Source organism: Eleginops maclovinus, chromosome 20, assembly GCF_036324505.1.
Source record: "Eleginops maclovinus isolate JMC-PN-2008 ecotype Puerto Natales chromosome 20, JC_Emac_rtc_rv5, whole genome shotgun sequence".
Lineage (NCBI taxonomy): Eukaryota > Metazoa > Chordata > Actinopteri > Perciformes > Eleginopidae > Eleginops > Eleginops maclovinus.
Genome location: NC_086368.1, coordinates 6211272 through 6236243, shown reverse-complemented (window position 1 = coordinate 6236243; position 24972 = coordinate 6211272). Strand labels below are relative to the sequence as shown.

Here is a 24972-nt window from a genome sequence, read left to right as displayed (position 1 = left end):
TGCTTTTCTCTCCTCCAGCCATTTTCAGAGAAGCCACCACAGAGTTCACAGTGGACGCCAGTCCTCTAAGCCGGCGGGGGGGAGACCACCTAAAAGCAGTGGTGAAGAACCCGTCCGGAGCGCTGACTGATTGTCAGATCACCGACAAGGAGGATGGCACCTACAGCGTGGAGTACACGCCGTTTGAGAACGGTAACACAAACCAAGACTAAAACACACTCATCATGTGGAAGTGTGGACTCAGGTCACCTGACCTGAACTCGAGACAGAATAAAACCCTCCAAAAAATACGATTTACTAAAGTAATGTGCTGGTGGAAAATGGCTTTACATTTTGTGAACAGCGCTTTATGACTTGTTTAGGAATTTTCAGTTCTGGACTTGGGAATTGTATGCAAAGACTTGAGACTTATTCGTGACTTCCAAAACAATGAGGTGGTCCCAACTCTGCTAATCATAAAGCTGCAATCATTACCAAATGATTTACCTGTAACCTATAGCAACACACCGTGCTGTGGTCATCAGCTCCTCTCTGTCCTGGCGTGTGTTTCAGGCGCCCACAGCGTGCAGGTCCTGTACGACGACAGTCCGGTTCCTAAGAGCCCGTTCAGGGTGACGGTGTCGGATGGATGTGACCCCAGCAGGGTGGTGGCTTCCGGCCCCGGACTCCAACAAGCCCTAACTGACAAGACCAACAACTTCAACATCATCACCAGGTACCGTCGGTAGCAGAAGAGTAGAGGGTTAAATGTGAAGTTTGTGAAACGTGAACATTCATTAACATGAGCTCAAGCTAATGCTGATTTTGTGTGTGTGGCGATGCTTCTCCAGAGGGGCAGGTATTGGCGGTCTGGGCATCACTGTGGAGGGTCCGTCAGAGTCCAAGATGTCCTGCAAAGACAACAAAGATGGCAGCTGCAGCGTGGAGTACGTTCCCTACACCCCCGGCCTCTACGACGTTAATATCACCTACGGAGGAGAGCACATCCCCGGTGAGATAACAGATTCAAAGAGGAACTATTCTGCTTTTTGGGGGTTTCCCCTTTCCTGTAGTGTGTTACATAGGCTTTTGTGCATGTAAATGGTCTGCAAAGGCTAAAATCCCAAATTCCCACCAGAGTGAGTTTTCTCATTTTTTCTTGAAATGAAATAGATGCATAAGCTAAGAAATGTTGCTCCAATATGTATGTTATTGTTAATAAGTATGTGTAACCTATGATGAAGTAGTTTAATAAGGCCCATTGTTTGTCTGCACATGACTGTGAGTCTTCAAAATAATATAGTATAGTAATTTTAATCAAGAAATATATATTTTGCGACCAGAAGGAAATACTGTGTGTGTATATAAGTATCTATGTTGGTGACTTGAATTATAGAAAGATTTCACGTTTAGTTTAAATGTAGGAAACAAACCTATACAGTCTATCTAGATCTGTATCTGTTTATTTCCTAAATGCCCCTTATGTCGTTTTCCGTGTAACGTATTAAATGTTATGAGCTTAGTGTTTTTCAGTTAATGTTTAAAGGATGTTGTTGATGTTATTGGCTGATAAACGAAGTGCCAGGTCTTTGAAATAAACGTTTTAAAGATGTGGTTGAAGTTATAAAGCCGCAGCTCTGTTTAATTGACTTCGTTCAGGAAAAGCTCAGCGTGGTTTCTGGTTCAACACCTTTCACAGAGAGCTGTGGGCTTGTGGTTCTGCTGGGTGAAGGCAGCTGGAGGCACAGGAAGCTTCAGGATGCAACAACCACATTACCCATAAACCACGTCACCACGATCAATCTCGCAAAGAATTTAACAGCAGGAAAAAACTTTATGGAGCAAATAATTATCCAGTAGTGAGGGGTCTGAGAATCTGAGGTCAATGCTGCACAGCCAGATTTAAAAGCCCAATTATTATTATGGATTCATAAGCAAGCTTTTTTATTTATTATTACATTAATTGCTTGGCGTGGAACAATCACAACATAAACAAATATTTTTATAGTTTAATGACTTAAACATTTCGTCCCGCAGGAAGTCCATTCAAGGTCCCGGTGAAGGACGTGGTGGACTCCAGTAAGGTCAAGGTGTCTGGTCCCGGTGTGGGGTCAGGGGTCAGGGCCAACATCCCACAATCCTTCACTGTGGATTGCAGGAAGGCTGGCGTGGCTCCGCTGGCCGTGGCCGTCACAGCTCCTAAGGGCCTCGCAGAGCCTGTGGAAGTGATGGACAACGGTGACGGGACTCACCTGGTGTCCTACACACCGTCTGTGGAGGGCCCATACTCTGTGGCCGTCAAATACGCAGAGGAGGACATCCCCCGCAGGTACTGAGCAGTTCCCAAACTACACAACCTATTCAGAGTGATGTGTTAAAAGACTACATCTACCGAATCTGTGGAACATTCTTGAATGTCAGGGTATAGGTTAGTATTCCATTTATAGGGGATAATGAAAGTTTGCCTTAACAATGTGGGAATTAACAAATAGAAACATTTGGAGGAAAATATCCAGACTGTTATGCTAATTAAGTCAAAAATCCACCAGTTTAACTATAGTAAATAATATACCTTTATATTCAGGTCAAATATTTACCAAATAAAATGGCAAAACTGACAAACTGAAAATCTAGTTTTTTAGCTTTTGTTTTTGTAGTGAGTGCAATGCCCATGAGCATGCCGGCAATGTGCTGTTGTCCCTAAAAATCAGTGTCTTGTACTTTTGACAAAGACCTACCCTTAGATATAAAAGATTGCAACAATATCATTAGTTATATTATAACATTATTTAATGAATCAACATTTGTACATATTGATTTTTATATATTGTAGTAATATTTTTCTAACCTTAAATTCATTTATTTGTATTTTATTCTTAAGTGGAAAAAATCAAAAATAACCCCATTTTAAATCAGAGCATAATCTGAAATCCTATCTTCATCCCACATTGGGGATTTGTAAAGTTTTACAGCAAAGTGGACACTGCAGATAAAAGGAAAAGCAAAAATCCAATAAGTAGACTTAAATGTTTAAATAGAGAGGCAAGCACCCGTTAATAAAATACAAAGTCAAATAAGTAGACACCCAAGGTAAAGAAAATAAACAGCAGCATCATCAAAGTAAACGTATACAAGTAGTGAAGAAGCAGCCAGTTATAAAACCTTTTTAAAAAAAAAGTATATTCTGTATATTCCACGGTGTTGTCAGCAAAGTATCTGATCCTCACTCTGTGTGATGCCTCCTCAGTCCCTTCAAGTTCCGGGTCATGCCAACTCACGATGCCAGTAAAGTGCGAGCCAGCGGCCCCGGGCTGACCAGCGGCGTCCCCGCCAGCTTCCCTGTCGAGTTCAACATCGACGCCAAGGACGCCGGCCAGGGCCAACTGAGCGTGCTCATCACGGTCAGTAACACACACATTTATAAATAACAATTTTTCTAAAGCTGACTGAATTTAATGAACCCAAAATTAAATGTTGGAGCTTTAGTGTGGGAAGTCTATAAAAATGACATTATCTTAACCTCTAATAAAACGAAATTGACGTCTTCAAATAGTTAGTTTTATCCGACAAACACCTTCAAATATTTAATCACATAATGAAGTGCCAGAAAGTCCTCAAAATCTGGTCTAATAAATTGATTACATTGAAGAATTGCATTATATTTTTCAGATTATAGTTTGAGACTCAAATGAGAGTGAAAACAGGTTAAAAGGAAAATGTATGAAAAAACTAAATATTTTACTTTAACTGTTTGTGATTATAAATTAATTAATTCTGTCCCGTCCTCCCTCCTCTTCAGGACCAGGATGGTAAACCCAGGCAGCCCACCATCCATGACAACGGTGACGGTACCTACCGGGTATCGTACATCCCCCACCGTGCGGGCCGGTACACCATCGTCATCAAGTACGGCGGTGATGACATCCCCGCCTCACCTTACAGAGTCCGAGCCACCGCAACCGGAGACGCCAGCAAGTGCACCGTCACCGGTACGTGAGCGTTGATAATAATCTACCACAGAGAACATGAATTATCCAAAAGATAAATAAAAGCATTGCTGGATGCTAATTTCATTTGTTTATTTTAATATTTTAGCTTAAATTTTTCTATTTAATTCTGAAAAGGAGCAACTATACATAATCCAACTTCAGAAAACAGAAGTATTGTGATTGTTATACCATTAATTCTCCTCTTCCTCCCCCCCTCAGGTCCTGGCATTGGTCCCACAGTTGCCATCGGCGAGGAACTGGGCCTGGTGGTGAACGCTAAGGCTGCTGGGAAAGGGAAGGTGAGCTGCGTGGTGGTTCAGCCCGACGGCAGCGAGGTGGAGGCCGAGGTGCTGGAGAATGAGGATGGCACCTTCGACATCTTCTACACTGCGTTGGCCCCTGGGAACTACGTCATCTACGTCCGCTTCGGAGGGGAGAATATCCCACGGAGTCCCTTTAAAGTCATGGTGAGGGGGGGGAATACATTTGTGGTGATTTTGAGATTCATAAGGCTCTTAATGGAGATCCAAAATGGCTGCCATAAAGCTGAGATCTCAATGTATATATTTACAGTTTAAATGGATTTCTATCTAAAGGTTTTGAATGTTTTAAGTTATTTCTCGTCTTCCAGGCAGCAGCTGGTTTGAAACATCATGAAAACAAATGACCCTTTGGCTCTTGAAGCTTTGTTGAGATGTGTAATCTATAACTGTGAACAGAAACTGCCTCACTGAACAGATTGATTTGAAAATGGCCAAAAACAATCAGCTGATGCAGCTATTGGATGATTAATTAACTTCTTGACCTCTTACCTTCAGTTTACAGGAAAGGATTTACCCACAAGGCAGTGCATGTGTTTTTTTGTTTGTGCGTGTGCATGTGTGTCAGATGTGTCAGATGTTAATCATTACTATCGTGTGTTCAGGCTACTGATGAGGTACCCATCATGCAAGAGGAGAGGTCTCTTCAGCAACAGGCTTCAGCCCCCGGAGCTGGGTTCCAGCCCTGGGTACCCAAAAGCACTCACACACTCACACATGCACACACACTAGGCACAACACAGAGTCGTATACTGACGTTACACCAAATGTTTCCTACAATCGTCACACAAATTTCAATCAAGGATACATCTGTTTGATTTGCCTGCGTGGCGCATGCGTTAGCCTTGTGGTTGGCTGTCAGAAGCTGTCATAAATTCACCTTTTATCCAGTTTAAAAAACTCAATTTTATGATACATTTTCTTGGTCCTTTTCAACTACATATTCCAACCGGATCTTGATTAATCAGAGAAGAGGGTTGTCAAATGTAAACAGCAGTCAAACAGCACTTTAGAAATGCAGATGTTTAACATGAAAACAGCTTGATCAATGTTTTAACCAGTTTTAATCACTGGATTTGTTTTGGAAGAGGAAAGGATCTTTTCCTTTAATTCAGATCCTGGTAAAAAACCTCTTGAAAAAAACAATGACGTGAATCATAACTGGGAGAAGCTACAATGACAAACTCCCATTAACCCAAATGACCTCACAATACAATACTTTATTTTTGTAACTGTTATAATCGAGAGATAGTAGGAACAAATGTAACTTAAATAAAATCACCATATATGAAAAGGGAATTTTTGTAACGTTTCCCTTTAACACACAGTAGCTAAACATCACAAACTGAACACACACACACACACACACACACACACACACACACACACACACACACACACACACACACACACACACAGCTCCTCTTTCTTGCAGGTGGCTGCTGGGTAAAATCGCCCCTTGCTCTCTCTCGCCCTATGCTAAATTGTACTTGCTCATCTGCTTTGCGTCCTCCATGTCATCGCTTCTCTTTTTGTGTCAGCCAATGGGATCGCAGCAATCATCTAACAGCGTAACATTGATAATAAAAAGAAGCAAGTATCTGTTTGATGTATTGCAGAGGGCTTTGCTTGAGGATCCATATTTTGTCCTCCAGGGGGATTTCTGTGGTGGTCTCTCTTTCTCCTCTTCAGTGCAATCTTCATCACTGTGGCTGCATCACAGTCACCTCATCATCATCATCATCATCATCATCATCATCATCATCATCATCATCATTCTTCTTCTTCTTCTCTGCTCCATCGCTCTGCATTTCCGAGGATGCCACAGGCCGCAGCATGTTTCTGTTGCAGGACGCTGAGACTGACAGGATGTTGTTTCATGGTTGAATACAAATATTAAATTTCCTGTCTGTCTTTCTGTCTGTCTTCTGCAGGTGACTTCAGACAGCTTTGATCCTAACAGCAGCAGCATTAATGGAAGCGGCTTCAGACCGTTCGACATGGTGATCCCTTTCTCCTTCAGGAAGGGAGAGATCACAGGTGAGACTGATGTGGAACAGGAGTACAGATGTGCAGCTCACTCTGTTGGACACATCACTAGTTTGGAGGGTTTCGATCATGTTTATGAGAATCAAACAAATAAACATTTTGACCTGATGATGGCTCTTGATCAAATTTTGACAGTTTGACATGATAGTCTATAAGAACTTTCTTACCAATACCTTCGTAGTGCTTACATTAATGTAATTTTCTTGTCCTTCAAATTAACTATTGAGGTATTCAGTTGAAGCTCTTTATGTCTGTCATTATATTTTATAACTCTATGCCCTAAATAAATAAAAGACTATGTAAATACAAAATCCTGAATAAAACCCCCCCGGATTAATCAGATAAATATAGTAAATGTTCTTTCATTAAAACAACTTGAATCTTCAACATCTCTCTACAGTTGTTGCTATGAAAATGAGCGTCTTCATGATTTGTTAATGTGGTTGTGGTTATTAAAACAATCCGAATAATATTAGTGTAGCGTAATCTTTATATGAATCTGTGCAGATATACAGGGTTTAAAATTCCTGAATAGACATGCATAAACCTAAAAGATGTGCAGTTTTTGATTTGTAAAACTTAAATGTCCACATTATAAATTAAGTTACCAAGCTTCAAAATATTTGTGAACTCGAGACAAAGAGCCTTGCGGCATACTTTCATTCAAGTAACAGAATAATAACAAAAATTCAAGTGGAATTATTGGATTGGATTATGTATTTTTACATTTGTCTCTTTCTGACCCTCAGGTGAGGTGCTGATGCCTTCAGGTAAATCCGCTCAGCCGCTGATCTCTGACAACCTGGACGGGACAGTCACAGTGCAGTACTCCCCCACAGAGGCTGGCCTACACGAGATGCACATCAAATACAACGGCACACACATCCCAGGTCAACACACACACACACACACACACACACACACACGTACACATAAATATATCCATAAATAAATCATGTAGAACACCTTTAATTGTAGGTTTAGATGTGATGTTAAACACAACAAAGAACAATCGTAATTTCACTGATTATGTTTCTTCAACAACATTCTTTGTTGTTTTCCCAATTGTGGCTATTTGTGGCGTACGAACACGTATTCATCACGTCAAACTATATACCATCCCAAAAGTCAAAAGGCTTAATTATTATTTATTGTAATGTTTATTGCAACTTTAGAAAGTGCTCCAAAATTCACATAGTTAAAGTTGATTCAAAATGAAGGATTTGAAATATCTTTTTATGTCATAGAATTAAGATTATTTTCTTTCAGCAAAGGAGCACAAATCAGGAAAAACACATCAAGACTAAAAGTTTCTTAAGTATGTAAACTGAGGATTTCTAGTTTCAATGATTTTTGTTTCACTGCTTTGTTACAGAGTCTCCTCTTCAGTTCTACGTGAACCACGCCAGCAGTCCCAACGTCACAGCGTACGGCCCCGGGCTGAGCTATGGAGTCGCCAACAAGGTTGCAACATTCACAGTCTTCACAGAGGACGCCTCCGAAGGTACGTTACCTACAGGATTTCATCAACACCTGCAATCTCACTACCTTGTTTTCTCTGAACATTAGTCCAAAACCCAACAAAATTAAATTTTACAAATGTGGTTGCATTTGTAACAGCAGTGTTAGGGACATTCTTTGCATTTTGCATATTTAACTAGCTCTAATAGTAAGTAGCCATTTTAAATGGCAGCATATTCTTTTATTTTTTCACGTCACTGATAACAACTTGTTTCAAATAAAATCTGTCCGTCTGTGCAGGGGGTCTGGACCTGGCCATCGAGGGTCCATCCAAAGCGGACATCAGCTGTGTGGACAACAAGGATGGGACGTGCAGCGTCAGCTACCTGCCCACTCTGCCCGGAGACTACAACATCCTGGTGAAATACAACACCAAGCACATCGCCGGCAGCCCGTTCACCGCCAGGATCACCGGTCAGCCACACACGTGAACACACACACACACACACACACACACACACACACACACACACACACACACACACACACACACACACACACACACACACACACACACACACACACACACACACACATTTTTTGTTTCTTATGCTGGCCCCTGAGCACAAAACCTGACTTTCCTTGCAAAGATGGAAATATTAATGTTTTTTTCTGATTCCTAAAAGAATAATAATATATATTTTTTAAATGTAAACCAAAGAGGATGTTCACAGAAAAAAGGTATATTTTTGTTAACAGCTACATGTCCACGGGTTTGTCTTTACCTCTGTGTATGTATGTGTGTGTGTGTGTTTCAGAGGACAACCAGCGGCGCTCTCAGGTCAAACTGGGCTCTGCGGCAGACTTCTCTCTGGACATTAATGAGACGGACCTGAGCCTGCTGACCGCCAGCATCCTGGCTCCGTCCGGCCGTGACGAGCCCTGCCTGCTGAAGAGGATGGCCAACAACCACATCGGTAACACACACAGACACACAGATACAGAAACTCTCCTAGTCTATTCCAACTTTCATTTCCTCTTGATTGTTAATCTCTCTACCCCCTCTCTATACCCTAACAGGTATCTCCTTCATCCCCCGGGAGGTGGGTGAACACCAGGTCAGCATCCTGAAAAACGGCCGTCACGTGGCCAACAGTCCCATCACCATCATGGTCGTCCAGTCGGAGATTGGAGACGCCAGCCTGGTCAAAGTTCACGGCGATGGCCTGGCACAGGGAACCACCTTCAACAACTCCAGCTTCGTGGTTGACACGCGGGAGGCCGGTCAGTGTGGGGGGCGTTTTTAATTCTTCCATTTGTTGTTTAGAAATTTCAGTGACTATAATAAGACTTTAGTGGATTGAACATTGTCTTGAAATCTCTTACAATTATTAATGTTTCCCAGAGGATGAAATTGAAAGAAAAACACTGAAATAAGATATTGAACATGGTGAACATCATATCTGCGCAGGATTAGCATGTTAGCATTTAGCTTCCCTTGGTCTGTACTACAGAACTACTAGCAGGTAGACTCTTATTCATGTGTTTGATATAAACTTTACGTAATTTATCAGTAATGACATTGTATTTATTAAACTATTTTAATAACATTGTATTCACAAAGGTAATTCTGAGATTGAGGAACACAATATAACTATTATATGTCTTAGGGCTGCCTGTTTTTGCAGTTAGTGAGCCACTGTTAACTTGATCAACTGTTTGTTTATGTGTGTGTTTGGTCTTTCAGGTTATGGCGGCCTGGCCTTGTCCATCGAAGGTCCCAGTAAGGTGGACATCCAGACGGAGGACATGGAAGACGGGACGTGTGGAGTCAACTACTGTCCCACTGAACCAGGAAATTACATCGTCTCCATCCGCTTCGCAGAGGAACATGTTCCAGGTAAAAACAATAATATGATACAATTATTCCTCTTGGAAAAAGCCACCATAAAGGTTAAACAATATTGTGATTATGGAAAAGTGCGGTGTTTTAATATGAATTATTTCTCCAAAAAACGTATTTATAGGAGTAAAATTAATGTTAGTGTACTCTAACCATACAGAGATGGCTGGATTATCTTCAAATAAATATATTTGATCTAAAAGGGCCCCACTGTTATATACACATACTGTATATGTTTGTTATATATTTTGTCACTACCAAATTAAACCCATCAATTAAAAGTGTGTGTGTGTGTGTGTGTGTGTGTGTGTGTGTGTGTGTGTGTGTGTGTGTGTGTGTGTGTGTGTGTGTGTGTGTGTGTGTGTGTGTGTGTGTGTGTGTGTGTGTGTGTGTGTGTGTGTGTGTGTGTGTGTGTGTGTGTGTGTGTGTGTGTGTGTGTGTGTGTGTGTGTGTGTGTGTACAGGAAGTCCATTTACTGTGCGGGTTACGGGTGAGGGTCGTATCCGTGAGAGCATCACCCGACGACAGAAGGCGGCGTCTGTTTCCAGCGTGGGGAGTGTGTGTGATCTCAGTCTGAAGATACCAGGTACAGTACACACATACAAATACACACAACAAAAGAATCTTAGTTTGCTACAGTCCTTGGCAAAATAAATCACACCATAAATGAAAATGAGGATGAAAATGCAAAAATGAACATTCCCTCCAATTTCCTGAATCATATTGCAGTTCCCATATCAGTCATAATAATTGAAAATAAATATTTTTTTATATATATAATATTTTTAGTAGTTTAGCCCTCATCCGATGGCTAGAATTAAATTCTCTGGATGACGGGAACAGTGGCTTTTTTTCCCTAATTTGTAGAGGGTTTCCCAGAATCCTTAAAAAGTCTTCAAAGGCATCACATTTTTAATAGTTTTTTCATTGTGAAATCTCAGAATAAATGGTAACATAACATAACAACATAAAATATTTTTTCTGTCATAAACATCATGCAGATTAGGATAGCAGAAAAAGTCAGCTGAAAATTCCTTTGGTATTTGATTCCACTTAAAGGCAAAGAAATGTGGAATATCCATCTCCTGTTAACAGCAGTGGGTGTTAGGCTGTTTAGTAAGTCAGTGAGAAAACAACTCAGGTAAGCGTGAGCAACTCCTGATATTTTGGAGCTCAAACCTGAGACGACTTTCAGACTGAAAACTTCTGCGTCATCGGAAATGCTCCTCCTTCTCCTTTTCTAAAACTGCTTCCTGTCTTTCTGTCTCTTACTGCTCTTGTAATGTGTCAGTTTTGTCTTTCAGCCTTTCTTAATCTCTGATCCCCCTTCCCTCTACTGTTATCCTTCCCTTTATCTCACTCTGCCTCTTCCTTTCTTTAATCTCTATTTTTACATTCCTGTCTTTCTGTATATTTCATTCCTGTCGTCTTGTTTTTTTTGTTTTCTGGACGTTGTCTTATCATCTTGTTCCTTTCTTTTTTGTTCTGATCCACTTCATCCTCCTTCCCTTTCTCCATCATTATTCCCTCTTTTCCTCCTCAGCTTCTCCTTTTTTTCTTCTCCTCCTGTCTCCTACATTTCCTTCCTCCTCCTCTCCGTGTGTCCTCCTCTCTCCTTTCACCCTCTTCCTCCTCCAGTGAGCTGGTTCCTCCTGGCCTTCTCTCGGCAGCAGCTCCTCTCTCCCTCCTCTTCCCGCTCCTTCTGCTCCGTCTGGTGGTCTGGAAGATCCAGCGGTAGAGGGGCTCGTTCCTCTGCTGTTGCCCAAGATCAGAGCCTCTCCCCTCGGCATGTGCGCCTCATCACCGGCCTCTCCGGTCTGGTGCTGGCGGGGGGAAAGAGGGCAGTGAGGGGTGTATGGGTCGTTGATTCCCACTGCTCAGTGGGTGGCACCAGGGTGGAGGGTGCGTTGTTGCTCTGTGACAGTGTTTTTGAAGCTTTTTTTTTTTACACTAACAACCTTTTGAAATGTGTTTCCTGAACAGCGCAATTTATTTCTAGTAGAGGGGAAAAAAGCCTTAAATAATAATAATACTTTATGTTTGTATTACCGTTTATGCAAGACGCGCAGCTCAAAGGTGTATCAGTATAATAAACCTGAAAAAACCCTTCAATCTATAAGCCATCAATACATTTTTGTTTAAACCATTTCTGTTCTGTTCACTCTAAGGCATTTTAGTTCTAGTTAACAGTTTCTTCTATTTCATTTCTTCTTTTACCTTGTTTTCAGCTGTATTGCAGCTAAAACAATGAATTATTCAACATAAAGATCTATTTTTCTCAATTTTCATCGGCCAAAAAATTAGAAGTTATGTTCTGGTCAAACTGAACAAACATCATCGTCAACATGAATACATTTATTGAGAATTGCATTAAAAATAGGAATATTGTAGATAAAATGTGGTTAATAAACTTACTTTTATATAATTGTTATTGAACTTATGATATAGTAATTACTTAAGGAACCATGCATTACTGATATTTTAAAACTAACATCTAAAATGTACAGTCAAGTACCCTGCAGCACCTTTCAGAAACTTGTTCAAGGGGGAAAAAGCACAGGGTTTGCAACAAACGTAATGCAACTGCTGCTGCTCTTAATTTATCTTATCCTCATCCTTTTTGTATTTCTTCACTACCATCAGTATTGGAAGAACTATTTTTATAATGTACTTGATTCAAAAGTGAAGTGTTTTAAGTAAAAGTCCTTCATCACTTAATTTGCAGTTTATAAAGATGGAGATAATTATGAATGAGTTTTTACTGCTGGCTAACTTTTTCCGTGGTACAATATCATATCTGTTATTTGATTTATTTATTGCATTTATATTTATTTATAATCTAAACCTGCAAATTAACTGGTAACTTAAGCTTTAAGATAAATGTGGTGAAGGAAAACGTACAATATTTCCCTGTGAAATCTAGTGAAAATGATAATATAATAAAATCCCCAAGTAAAGTGAAAGTAGAAGCTTTCCACCACTGGATAACTTCCCAAATTCATTAAAAATGAATCCATATATATATAGTATTCCTCTTTCTGTCTTTGCAGCGATCGACATACAGGACGTCACCGCTGAGGTCACCTCCCCCTCCGGAGCCCGTCAGCCTGCAGAGCTGGTTGCCGCGGGAAACGACACCTACTGCGTGCGTTTCGTTCCTACAGAGATGGGCGTGCACAGCGTGAGTGTGCGGTACAGGGGCGTGCACGTGCCAGGCAGCCCCTTCCAGTTCACTGTGGGGCCCCTGGGAGAGGGGGGGGGCCGCCAAGGTGAGAGCAGGAGGTCCAGGACTGGAGGGAGCACAGGCAGGAGAGCCCGGTAAACACACACACATGCTCACCCTCTCCAGAAGCCCACAAAACAACTAAACAGTTCATGGAAAATGTTATTTGAAAATCATAATTCAGTAGATGATCTTTTTTTTAAATCAGATAGTCTGTCATAAAAAATCCTTTCTGATGTGACTCCACCAGCTGTTCAGACAGCAGCCGAGAGAACCTAACGTTGCTTTAACACATAGTGACTCTAACCCCCTCCCCTCTATCTCTCCCTATCTGCAGCTGAGTTCAGTATCTGGACAAGGGAGGCAGGTGCTGGTGGTCTCTCCATCGCTGTGGAGGGTCCGAGCAGGGCGGAGATCTCATTCGACGACCGCAAAGACGGATCCTGCGGCGTCTCCTACGTGGCTCAGGACCCCGGTACAGAAAACACACACAAGTTATATTCTTAACAACTTTTATTGGTATAAGTGTTGCTGTTTTTGTTTAGAGAAGCACTTTGGATTACCTTTTGTGTGATATGTATACATTTTCATTGATTCATTTGTATGATCGCTTCTCCCCCCTCTCCTCTGCAGGTGATTATGAGATATCGGTGAAGTTCAACGAGCAGCACATCCCCGACAGCCCGTTCCTTGTTCCTGTAGTCGCTCCAGCCAATGACGCTCGCCGCCTCACTGTTACCGGCCTTCAGGTGAGGCATGAGGAGACACCTCCACACCCTCCGAGGCACAGTTGCATAAAAGTGTTACATCATGAGTGCAGATAGAAGATAGATTGAAGATTTTAGCCCCACACATACCATTTGTTTTTATTTAACTCAACACAATTTGTTGAGTTTCAAGACATCAGTGAGCTGGGAGGCTGTAATGTGAGTGTGATGGTTTCACTGATTTGAGTTTCAATTTTTTTTTAATGTATTGTGAGTAATAGTAGCAATTTTCATCCTCGAAGTTAATAAACTTGTGATTTAGCCCCCACTATTATTACCATTTAATTGAGTTTCTCATTAAAGAATTAAAACCCATATCAGTTGAACCTTTGCGTTGCTCAGATAGTCAGGTAAAGTTTCTTTCTTTATGCAACTGTCCTCATGGATGTGACCACAGCCTGGCAAACGCACCGTTTCCGTCTGAAGTTGACACCCAAATATAAGAGAGGCAGTAAAGGAAACCTGTCCTCTCTGGAGCGTTTTGCCTGGCTCTGGTCATCCCTCTCCAGTCTGGTGTGGAACTGCTGGTGTTTCTCTTGTGTTTCATTTAAAGGCTCTTAACAGCACCATCCTCTTCATCCTCTTCATCATCAGCTCTGGATGCTGAGCTACGGCAGACAGAGGCGGGCCACACATAACTGCTGCTGAACTTTAGAGACGTAGTTTGTTTTTTATCTGTAGAACAACCTCAGCTGGACTATCTACATTAGAGTCTTATAGTACAGTCAACTGTGTGAGTGCTGCTGTCTTGCTTCTCAATAAGAACATGCATTAATGGAAGAAACCCCATATTGACCAAGGTAAAGTTGGGCAGATTTACTTTATCGCCCCCAACTTAACTAAACCAGATTAAAAGGATTTTTGCACAATGACAAACAAAACAGATATTTTCATGGGGCTTATATATGAAGTTCCTTAGTTGAATTTTCATTTACTGTATCATGATGTACATTCACATTAGGGGATAAGATAATGGAAATGGCAAGATAATATACAACAAGAACAGAAAGCTGTTAAATCTTGATTGTTCTTCAACCAGGAAAAATGTTTCTTTTACAATAATCTGTTATAATCTTTTGTTAAGACAACTTTCAATACTATAATATTTATCCTAGTTCTTCTTCTATTATTTATTTCTACCAGAAGTTTGAGAAATATAATTGTTATTTTATAAAAGTAGCCAAAAGAAAGTATTTTTGGTTTTTGTTTACAATCATTTATAGGCTATTGCAACAAGTCAACTGGTGAAATGTAGCATATCAAGCAGCATTGATATATTCAGTAAGTCAGTTCATTATTATTTTTATTATTTCTTTCTAAATTAACAATATTTCAATAAAGAAATGCCAAAAAAAGGTTTAGCAACAGTGTCCTCATTACATAACTTGTCCACCGGAGAGCACCAATGAGTAATTCTATTAAATTACAGAACGTTTATAAATAAATACATTCTTTAAGTACCAAATGTAAAGAGCCGGCAATATCATTGTCATCAAAACATGTTTCAACTCTAACTGAAACTACTCACTAGATCTGAGATGGTTTACTACATTTCACAGACTGTATTATAACTCTGTGCGACTGTAGTGGCCTTTAACTCTTTAGATGCTTTTTAACTCTGTGGCTGTCTGCCTCTGTCTGCTGCAGCTGCACCCCCCGGAGCTCAGGTAAGAGTAGAGGAATAACATAAAGAGAGAAATGATAGAAATAGAGCAGAGAACCACTTTGTGGTTTGTAGTATTTCTCTCTTTTATAAACACACACACACACACACACACACACACACACACACACATACATAAACATAAACACACTGACTTTGAAGTATCTATGTGTTGTTGGATTATTTTCTTCTAGGAGTCTGGTCTGAAGGTGAATCACCCAGCATCCTTTGCGGTGCGTCTGAACGGAGCGCAGGGCAAGATGGAGGCCAAAGTCCACAGCCCCTCCGGAGCTCTGGAGGAGTGTGTGGTGACTGAGCTGGAAAGAGGTGTGTATGAGTGGTTATGGTTTATTTTTTGTGGGTTTTTTTCCCCTGTTTTTTTGAGAAAACTGCAAACATACAGTAATGAATTTTAAAATATTATAAAACTAAATAATTAACAAAAGCTATTCAAATAAAACATAGAAATACATCTTACAAGAATTATAATTCTACAATAAGAATATGACAAATTACTCTGAAAAATAAATAGTGTGAAGTATTTCAGGAAAGTGGAAGAGCTAAAAGAAACCAGATTTTTGAATTTCTCGTAACCAAGTCCTCCGTCCTCCAGACAAGTACGCTATCCGGTTCATCCCGAGGGAGAATGGAGTCCACACCATCGATGTCAAGTTCAACGGCTCTCACATCCCGGGAAGTCCTTTCCAGGTCCGGGTCGGGGAACCGGGACAGACCGGAGAGCCCGGCCTAGTGTCGGCGTACGGAGCCGGACTGGAGAGAGGAACGACAGGTGGGAAAAAAAATGTTTTGTGAATGATTGATAACACATTAATAATAATTTTATTAAAGGCCATATTATACATTTGAGGGTTCAGGTATAATTTAAAGTAATATTTAAGCACTTTTCAGGTACTTTCAAGGTATCTATTTGAACATTTCTAGACTCTCCAAGGCTTTATCATCTAATCCACATTTATATTGTAAATGCAGATGTGGAAATAAAAAAGAACAGAATTATAATAATAATAATAAATGTTTGTTTTAAATATGATTTTTATGTTTTGGCTTCCAAAACTTTGTTCAAAGCGTAGTGCCACAAATCTGAAAAAAAAACGTCTTGCATTTTAACAAAGTGTTATTGTTTGTTTTGAATCCTTCAGGTAGCCAGTCAGAGTTCATCATTAACAACACTAAGGCTGGCCCTGGGGCCCTTGCAGTGACCATCGAGGGGCCGTCGAAGGTGAAGATGGACTGTAAGGAGGTTCCTGAGGGCTACAAGGTGCACTACACCCCCATGGCTCCTGGAAACTACCTGATCAGCATCAAATACGGAGGACCCAACCACATCACTGGCAGCCCCTTCAAAGCCAAAGTCACAGGTCAGTAGTGAGCGTCCCTGTGCTCGTCCACTGCTACCTTACATCGCAAAGTGTTATTTATGCAAATGATTGTATACATAAATGCTTTATTTTTTTGTAGAGCAATTTCTCATTTGTTAATTGTAAAAAACATGTTTTTTTACTTGCCTTTTATTGCCTTTTTAAAAGTGAGCACTATTCTTGTCATCTCATATTTACTATATCTACGAGTACAAATCTAAAGTTATATGTTTTATTGTTCATCTAAATAGTTATGTTTTTCAAAGTTAGAAATAAATACGCTTGCATTAGAATATATTCCTTGAAAATTCTTGATTAATAATTTAATCTTGTGTTATATCTACAAAGTGTTGGTCCTTTTTTGTATCATTAAAAATAGTATTCTGTCTATTCTTAATTGGTATTGTTTAGCTCCTTATTACCTTTTTTAAGATATTTTCTTGAAATAAGCACAAGCTTGCTTAGTTTTTTGGAAGTCCTGTATTTCTAGAGCAACTTATAAAACATGTTGTGCTCCTGCTCTCCAAAGCATTTAAAAAAAAAAAATTGAAAGCAACAATAAGATGTATAATTGTTCTCTCTTAGGGGCTCGGTTGGTGAATGTGACCAACGCCAGCGAGACGTCAACCCTGACGGTGGATCCAGCAGTCAGGGCGTCCAGCAGCAGCTTCTCCCAGAGTGCTTTGCCCCGGCTCACAGACTCTGATGCCAGCAAGGTGTCGAGCCGTGGCCCCGGCCTAAGCAAGGCCTTCGTGGGCCAGAGGAGCAACTTCTCCGTCGACTGCAGCAAGGCCGGTAAGCAACCCCCCCAACATCATGACCTCCGGCTAACCTGTGATGATCAGGGTGTGCGATCATTGTGTATTTTTAATAGGATCTGTGCCAAACAAGGATTCTGTAGAATATTGTCCGTGGGCCTGTGCTACTCTGAAGCAACACAATACTTCTTTCTGATATTTTCACATATTTTGCCTTGACTGAATATTGCGCCAACAGTGATTTCAAATGTTGAATAATATCTGATTAGTTGTGCAGCTTTAAGTAAGGATAGCATCAGGATAAGTCAGGTACCACAAGGGCAGCAGCCTGTTAAAGCACCTCCTACTTAACATTTAGTTTTTTCTTTTATATTTCCTTTATGAAGATAAAAAACGGTTAATTGATTTTTTTCTTTAAAAAAAGAAAACTTTAGTTCGAGACAGTTTGGCGTAAAACACAACGCAAACAAGACATTCAGTTTAAGGCAGAGGCTAAAATATATCAGCACACATGCAGCATGAGTCCATGATACATACATCATTCCAGCCAATTCAAGAAGGTAAGATAAATCAAATCCAATAAAATGAAACAAAAGTTAAAAACAGATAACCCCCTCAGTAAAAGTAAGACTGAAATAAGACAAAATAAGTAAATACAAAGTAATATTAAATAAATATATCAGAATACTTTATTTATGGATTTCAGGACAGTTGAAAAAAATAAAATATAAATAAAATAACATAGAATAAAGTTATGTATGTTAACATAGAAAGCTAAAATCAAAATGGGCAGTAAAATTAAATTGCATAAAGATTTAATTAAATAAACAGAAAAGGAATGTACACACAAATCCAAGGTTTCAAGGTTTCAAGGTTTCAAGGTTTTATTTGTCATATGCACAGCAGATACAACGTATATGTTGGCAATGAAAATCTTATGTCGCGTGCTCCTCCAACAACTCAACATACATGGTGCAAATAAGATAAATAAAATAGTGCAAAAAGAGAGAAGAATATTTACAAAAAAAGGTGGTTATTGCTCATTTAAGCTACGTTGGTAAAAACACTTAAACACTTTTAGCAACATTTATGGACTTGTTATCTCCCCCTCCTCTTCCTCCAGGTAAGAACATGCTCCTGGTGGGGGTGCTCGGCCCTCAGGTTCCCTGTGAGGAGGTTCTGGTCAAACACCTGGGCAACCTGCAGTACAACGTGAGCTACATGCTCAAAGAGCGGGGGACCTACATCCTGGTGGTGAAGTGGGGCGAAGACCATATCCCAGGCTCCCCCTTCCAAGTCAACGTCCCCTGAGGCAACCAATAGAAACACACCGTCACTCCTCCTGAACCATTTGGCCTCCCTTTTTAAGTGGAATCACTTTACTGCAGATAATTGTCCAATAAACATCTGGATTTATAAAGTTGAAAGTGTATATTTTGCTTTTAGATGTGTTAATTTCAAATTACAATTGATTTACTTGCTAAAAGGTGAACTTGATAGAGGAGAGGAAAGTGTTGGAAAACACTTGTTTTTAACTAAAATGTTAAGGAAGAGAAGTGATCACATCCATAAATGTAAGTTAGACCATTTTTCTGCAGTGAATCAGGGAAGCAAAATGGTAAAATAAATTATAATCTGGCCAAAAACTGGAGTAAAAATGATTTGATTAGGAAAGATAAATATCATCTGTTGATTTTTGCTGCCCTGAATTTGACAGATTTTGCCCTTGACGATAGTTTTTATACTTGATTGGCAAATTAAAGACTGCTTGACATTAGTTGGTGAGAACACAAAATGTCTCTGCATGTTTCTAAAGTGTTAAAACTAGATTTGGAAACGATTCGGACCTAGACAAGTGGAATCAATCTTTGTCAAAATAACTGGAATTACACAGAAGAGGCCTCAGGTTAAACAGTACCAGGGAAAAAAAAGGAAAAAAGAGAGACTTATTTAACCTGGACTTCTCAATCCTATACGTTTTCTCTGGCCAGTCAGATGCATTACAACACATTTATGGATTGTTATTACTTTAAAAATATCTCAATTTTACGTACTGGAATTGTTTTTCTTTAAAGTACTCGATGCGACAGAAAGCGTCAAACTGTACACAACTACTGATGTTTATTGTTGATTTATAAGCTCCCAAAATCCCAAAAGTACATAATGTTGCCACTACAACTACTACTTTTATTATGTGCTATATCTGTGGGTTCATCTTTTTGCTGTATTTTTCACAAGAAACGATCCGTCTCTGTCTCGGATTTAATCAGTATTTCTGTGTTTGATTGTACTGCAAAGTCACTGCTAAAAAATATGACATTACAGTGAGATCTGAGCTGTCTTTATGTCTGTGATGTTGTTGCCTAATCATTGACACTTTTGATATGTAAGGGATGAGAGGATTTTTGTATTGTGGGGAAAAAATAACTTCTTGTTTTTTTATTACTAAGGAATGGGTGTTTTAATGTGAAACTAAACCCTGAGATGATGTACATTTGATAATTAAAATCGGCCGGAGCTAAGGAGGCTGGCTTCTGTCTTTCATTTCCGGTCTTTTTTAACACCCTTTAACAATTCGACTTTAACTTAATTAAAAAATACACTTTACAATGCATGTCTTTCTTAATAATAACCGATCAATGGACGGATTTATACAGGAAAAGATGCGAATACCGTTTCTTAAAAATGTTTTCTTTTCACAAGATGCTTTGTTCAGGTGGATAAAATCTTATAAAACTCATGCTGTTGAATGTCTAAAAATGTATGCTATGTCTCATAAATTCTATTAAAGTATGCAATAAAAATGTAATTTAAAATTCATAGTAAAGTATCCCACATAAATATTTTAAATAAATAAAAGCATAGTTTAGTACGATATAAATAGTCATAAACATGGTTTTTAAACCATGTTTATGTCATACAAATATCTAAGTATATATGTATTTCTAGTTTATGGTATTCAATAAAAATGTATATCTAAATTGAACATAATATCCCAAAAATCACGGTATCTAGTATTTATCTTAAAAATGTAATAAAGTATGATGTAAATCAATAGATGCTATGGTAGTATAATTTGTCTTTGAAAATGTATATGTTAAAGTATTCCATTATACGCCAAAGAAATTAGTTGAAAAGAAATAATATGAATAGTATGCTTTAATTTTTAATTCATAGTATATCATAAAAAAATGTATAGTATGCCATAAAAGGCATCATTTCATAGTTAAGTATTTCATTAAAAATAATAATTTTAAAAAACTATAATAAGTGTCTTATTATAGTTTAACAAAAACATTTGTTTTTTACATTTTTAACATAATGCCAAATAATAGTCTTTTCTTGCACTTTCAACAACGTCATTCAAAAATGACCTTGTGTTTTATCTTACTGATTTTCATACTTACTTTGCACAATTTATTTTCATATTTATCAATATTTCTTCACCACACCTCTCTCCTCAAACAGCCCTTCAGAAACCAGCAGAGGTTTTGCGCATGGTCAATCTCACCCCTCATACTCCCCCTGTCTCCCTCTCTCCCTCTCTCTCTCTGCACCCTCCTCACATATGATCCAGCAGCATCCATCTCTCCGGATGCGATGCGCCGCACTCAGCCGTCTTGATTCCCGCCTGGTCGCGGCATCAGCACCAGGTAAGACCCAGTGCTGTCATCCTGATCACTTCACGAGAAAACCTCGGATCGATGCCCCTCTAGTTGATCGATGCTACCCGCAATGTTTATTCGTTTTTCGCTCGGGGGAAAGCGGGGTGGATGCTGCCTGGATACCGAATCCATCCCCGGTGTTTCCCTCTGGAGAAAAATCGACACTTCTATTTATTCGGTAGCGTAATTTCCATTTAGAATAAGATCCTCCTTTGACTGTCCCCCGCTCTCAGTCCGTGTTATCTGCCGTCAGATCCGGATAATGAATAACGTGTCAGTCGGTGTGGTGCTTATCTGCCCTCAGTGCCCTGGTTGATATTATCGCTCCTACACACACACACACACACACACACACACACACACACACACACACACACACACACACACACACACACACACACACACACACACACACACACACACACACACACACACACACACAGAGTGTATTGGTCCAGCCTTTAGGCGGCTTGGTGCACCACAAGGTCACGGTGCCGCTGGTGCTGGTGGTGACCAGACACCTTGCCCACGGGCATCTGGCTCTCCTCTGCGGGCCACGGGGCTTGATATGCGGATAAATGGTAACTGTGTCAGTAGGCTTTAGCCTGGAGCTCCCTGGGGATTAACCGGCTGTTTAAACCGAAATAATGTGATGAACAATATTCAAAAAATAAAATAATGTTGGTGAAACTACACATTACGATATGGTCAAGGCTAAATGTTTCAGAGTATTATAGGGTTGTTGCTATCGTGGTGGTTTTGATATTCTGGCTTCTGGTTACAGTAACCCTGCCTATAGCAGGTGTGAGTGGTTGAACTCAGAGGCGCCATGGACAGGTTCACACCCAGAGCTCAGAGGTGTTAACATGCACACACTCACAGAGTTCATTCTCTGGCAAATAATATGTAAAAGAGAGAAAAAAAATACATTTTTGAAGTCAAATCCACATCGGTATATACTGTATCGTAATGCAATATACTTTGTACCATAATACATAATTCTTTAAGTCACTCATTGCATTGATAATGCAACCACCACTCGGCTGCTTAGACTCAGCAACAGCAGTGGAAATGATTGTTTATCATACACCTTGCTAAATGTTAATTTATTCAGTTGAACATACTATTCCTATTTCTTCTATACAGTCTATTATGATACAATTATATCATATAATTCCCATGTTATATACTGTATTATATTAAATATTCAGTGTTTTATGTTATATTGCTGTACTATATTATTTTGTTATACTGCATGTTACTGCATTTCACCTTAGTGTATCTCATACCACACTGTATAATGTTTCACTCTATACTATTATATACATTATATAATATGTTGCAAAGATCTTTCATGATTAATCACACTGCTGTCACTTAACATTGCAGTTTGCTGTCTCAATGCACTTGCAATGTTATATTTATCTTTTTATGATTATCATTATTCATTTGTTTAGACTTCTTTTAAAGAGTAGAGTAGAGTAAAAAGAAGAATATGCCACAGTTAACTATTGTGTCATCAGCACCCTATTAATACTTCTTCCAATAATAATAAGAAATGTATATCCTTTGCCACATTTCAAACTGTACACAAAATGTTATTTCAGGCCAAAATTATATATAACTGGCTTTCTTCATTATTACACCATCATTATGTTGTGTTTATCCAGTGAGGATAGTGCACAGTGGAGAGATGATGAAGACATGAGCACATCCAACAGATTTGGATGGAGTCCTCTTTTAACGCCGTAGAGCTCCGGGAGCTGAGGGGCGGAGGAGGCGGGCGGAGTATGTCTCCGGCGCCGACCGCAGTGAGTGGGGGTTTCCGGGGCTTCGAGAACGCCTCCTACCTGCAGGATGAAGAGAATGAAGACCGCCAGCAGGGGGCAACTGTCCCGGGGGGGTGTCCACCCACAACTTCAGGCAACATCAAGGTAAGATTAGGCTCATTATACAGCAAGTTCTTATACTTTTAGTCCCATAAATATCTTCAGTCTGCAAAAATCATAGAACATCTCACTTTGGTGCTAAATTACGATATTTGTTAAGATTGCATTTCTTTAAAGAGGCCATATCATGCTTTTTGGGTTTTACCTTTCCTGTAGTGTGCTATAGGTTTTAGTGCATGTAAATGGTGTGCAAAGGCTAAAATCCCTGTGTTACTTTCAGAGGGAGTTTTTCTCCCACCCCCCATGTGGTTCCTCCATTGGACTTCTTTGTTTACTTCCGTAACATAGTGACATCACTATGTAACACTTGTGCATCTATTGGCTAGCACTCCAATACATTGTATGTGATAGGCTAAGGGGCGGGACATTTGTAAATGCTTGACCAATCATAACAGTGCTGGCCAGCTAACCAATCAGAGCAGACTGGGCTCTGGTTTCAGACAGAGGGTGAAAAGAGGTGCTGCAGCACAGGCAGTATGAGAAAAATAAAGAGCATTTTGAACATTAAAGCAAAGAAAGGACAGAACAGGAGCAAATGTAGATTTTTGGTCATTGGTGATGTCCTAATTCTTCAAATCTTTAATTCTAACGTGTGGGTTCCAGCAAAGAAGAAGAGCAGGGCAAACTGAAGGGGCTAGCAAAGTAGCTAATGTAAGCAGCTAACTAGCAACCTCAAAATAACCAGGTCTAAATAAAAAATAAGACAAGAGGCAATGGGTTCAAATCTTTTTTCTTCCGCTTATCCAGAGTCACTCATAAAGAGTCACTTAATCCAACATTTCATACAATTATGGCGCCCCCATCAGACAAATCGAAGTCACATTTGACATATTTTAAGCATCATCTTTTCTTTTCAATGTCTTCATCAAAATCTGGTTTATTCATACCCTGCTCTTGTTTGCCTTCTTAACTTTGTGTCCTTTCTTTTACCCTCTCAGGTGGAACAGCAGCATCAGGAGCTCTCACCGCGGCCGTACGATGAGGAGGAAGGAGTTGGAGATCAGGAGGACGGCCAGGACTTCACAGAGTTCCACCCCACCGACGACCACACAGCGGACTATGGCTTCATCTTCGCCCTGGTGTTCCTGGTGAGCGGCATCGTGCTGGTGGTCATCGCCTACACAATCCCCCGAGATGCCAAGGTTGACCCGGACTCCGTGTCGGCCCGCCAGATGGAGAGGCTGGAGATGTACTATGCCCAGCTCGGCTCCCACCTGGACAAGTGCATCATCGCGGGCCTGGGCCTGCTGACTCTGGGGGGGATGTTCCTCTCTGTGCTGCTCATGGTGTCCATCTGCCGGGGCGAGATGTACCGACGCAGGGCGGTGTTTGTTCGACCCAAGAGGACTTACGGCTCCATCAACCTGAGGATGAAGCAGCTGGCGACTGGTGAGGCAGTAGGAGGCATAGACGGAGGTGAGGAGTTTTTGGTGGAACACACAGAGACGAGGAGTAACACGCAGCCAGGTCCGAGCCGGGACACCAAATCAGAACCAGGACCAGGCAATCCTCCTCCTGCTGTTGCTGCTGCTTCATCCTCTTCTTCTTCACATGGAGTCAATTAGCTATCGATAATGTTCACTGTGCAACCTGCCTTCCTCTGAGTGATTGCAATATGGGATGCAAAATGGTGCAGCTCCCCCCTTTTGTGCAGACAGGGGAATCCCATGTTAAGCACAAGGCTCTCAGCTGGAGCGACCCAGCTTTAAGCCAGCGTTTTGGGATGAACAAGAGTCTGGGATATTTATTCTAACCAATCATAAAGGATTTATGACCTAACAAAAGAGGGCACGACCCGGTAAGAGAAGAGAGGTAAGGCTATATGTTAGTGTGGAACAGAGCACATTTGGAGGGGAAAGGCTGGATA

The 24972-nt window shown here is 40.3% G+C and overlaps 2 protein-coding genes across 2 annotated transcripts in view; both read left to right on the top strand.

Moving 5' to 3' along the window:
• LOC134882338 (filamin-B-like) overlaps window positions 1-20016 on the top strand; it is a 66777-nt gene extending 46761 nt beyond the window's left edge. Inside the window, 25 exon segments of the mRNA XM_063909976.1 lie at window positions 19-192; window positions 553-715; window positions 831-991; window positions 2017-2308; window positions 3227-3380; window positions 3779-3968; window positions 4188-4435; window positions 4894-4977; window positions 6223-6328; window positions 7087-7227; window positions 7713-7841; window positions 8099-8272; window positions 8617-8775; window positions 8879-9082; window positions 9546-9698; window positions 10165-10287; window positions 12752-12954; window positions 12956-13019; window positions 13262-13399; window positions 13558-13673; window positions 15549-15681; window positions 15968-16144; window positions 16515-16733; window positions 17319-17528; window positions 18615-20016. Coding sequence (XP_063766046.1) covers window positions 19-192; window positions 553-715; window positions 831-991; window positions 2017-2308; window positions 3227-3380; window positions 3779-3968; window positions 4188-4435; window positions 4894-4977; window positions 6223-6328; window positions 7087-7227; window positions 7713-7841; window positions 8099-8272; window positions 8617-8775; window positions 8879-9082; window positions 9546-9698; window positions 10165-10287; window positions 12752-12954; window positions 12956-13019; window positions 13262-13399; window positions 13558-13673; window positions 15549-15681; window positions 15968-16144; window positions 16515-16733; window positions 17319-17528; window positions 18615-18802 — 4103 coding nt within the window. The 3' untranslated portion in view covers window positions 18803-20016.
• Window positions 20017-21049: 1033 nt separating this feature from the next.
• Window positions 21050-24670, top strand: tmem74b (transmembrane protein 74B). Its single transcript, XM_063912082.1, has 3 exons — window positions 21050-21144; window positions 22827-23090; window positions 24044-24670. Exons 2-3 carry the CDS (start codon window positions 22884-22886, stop codon window positions 24668-24670), a joined length of 834 nt encoding a protein of 277 aa, XP_063768152.1. The 5' UTR covers window positions 21050-21144; window positions 22827-22883.
• The last annotated feature ends 302 nt before the right edge of the window (window positions 24671-24972 follow it).

Coding starts and splice junctions, on each gene's coding strand:
- tmem74b (XM_063912082.1), top strand. CDS start 22,884: ATGGAGTCCTCTTTTAACGCCGTAGAGCTCCGGGAGCTGAGGGGCGGA. Junction 23,091..24,043: donor CAACTTCAGGCAACATCAAG/GTAAGATTAGGC, acceptor TTACCCTCTCAG/GTGGAACAGCAGCATCAGGA.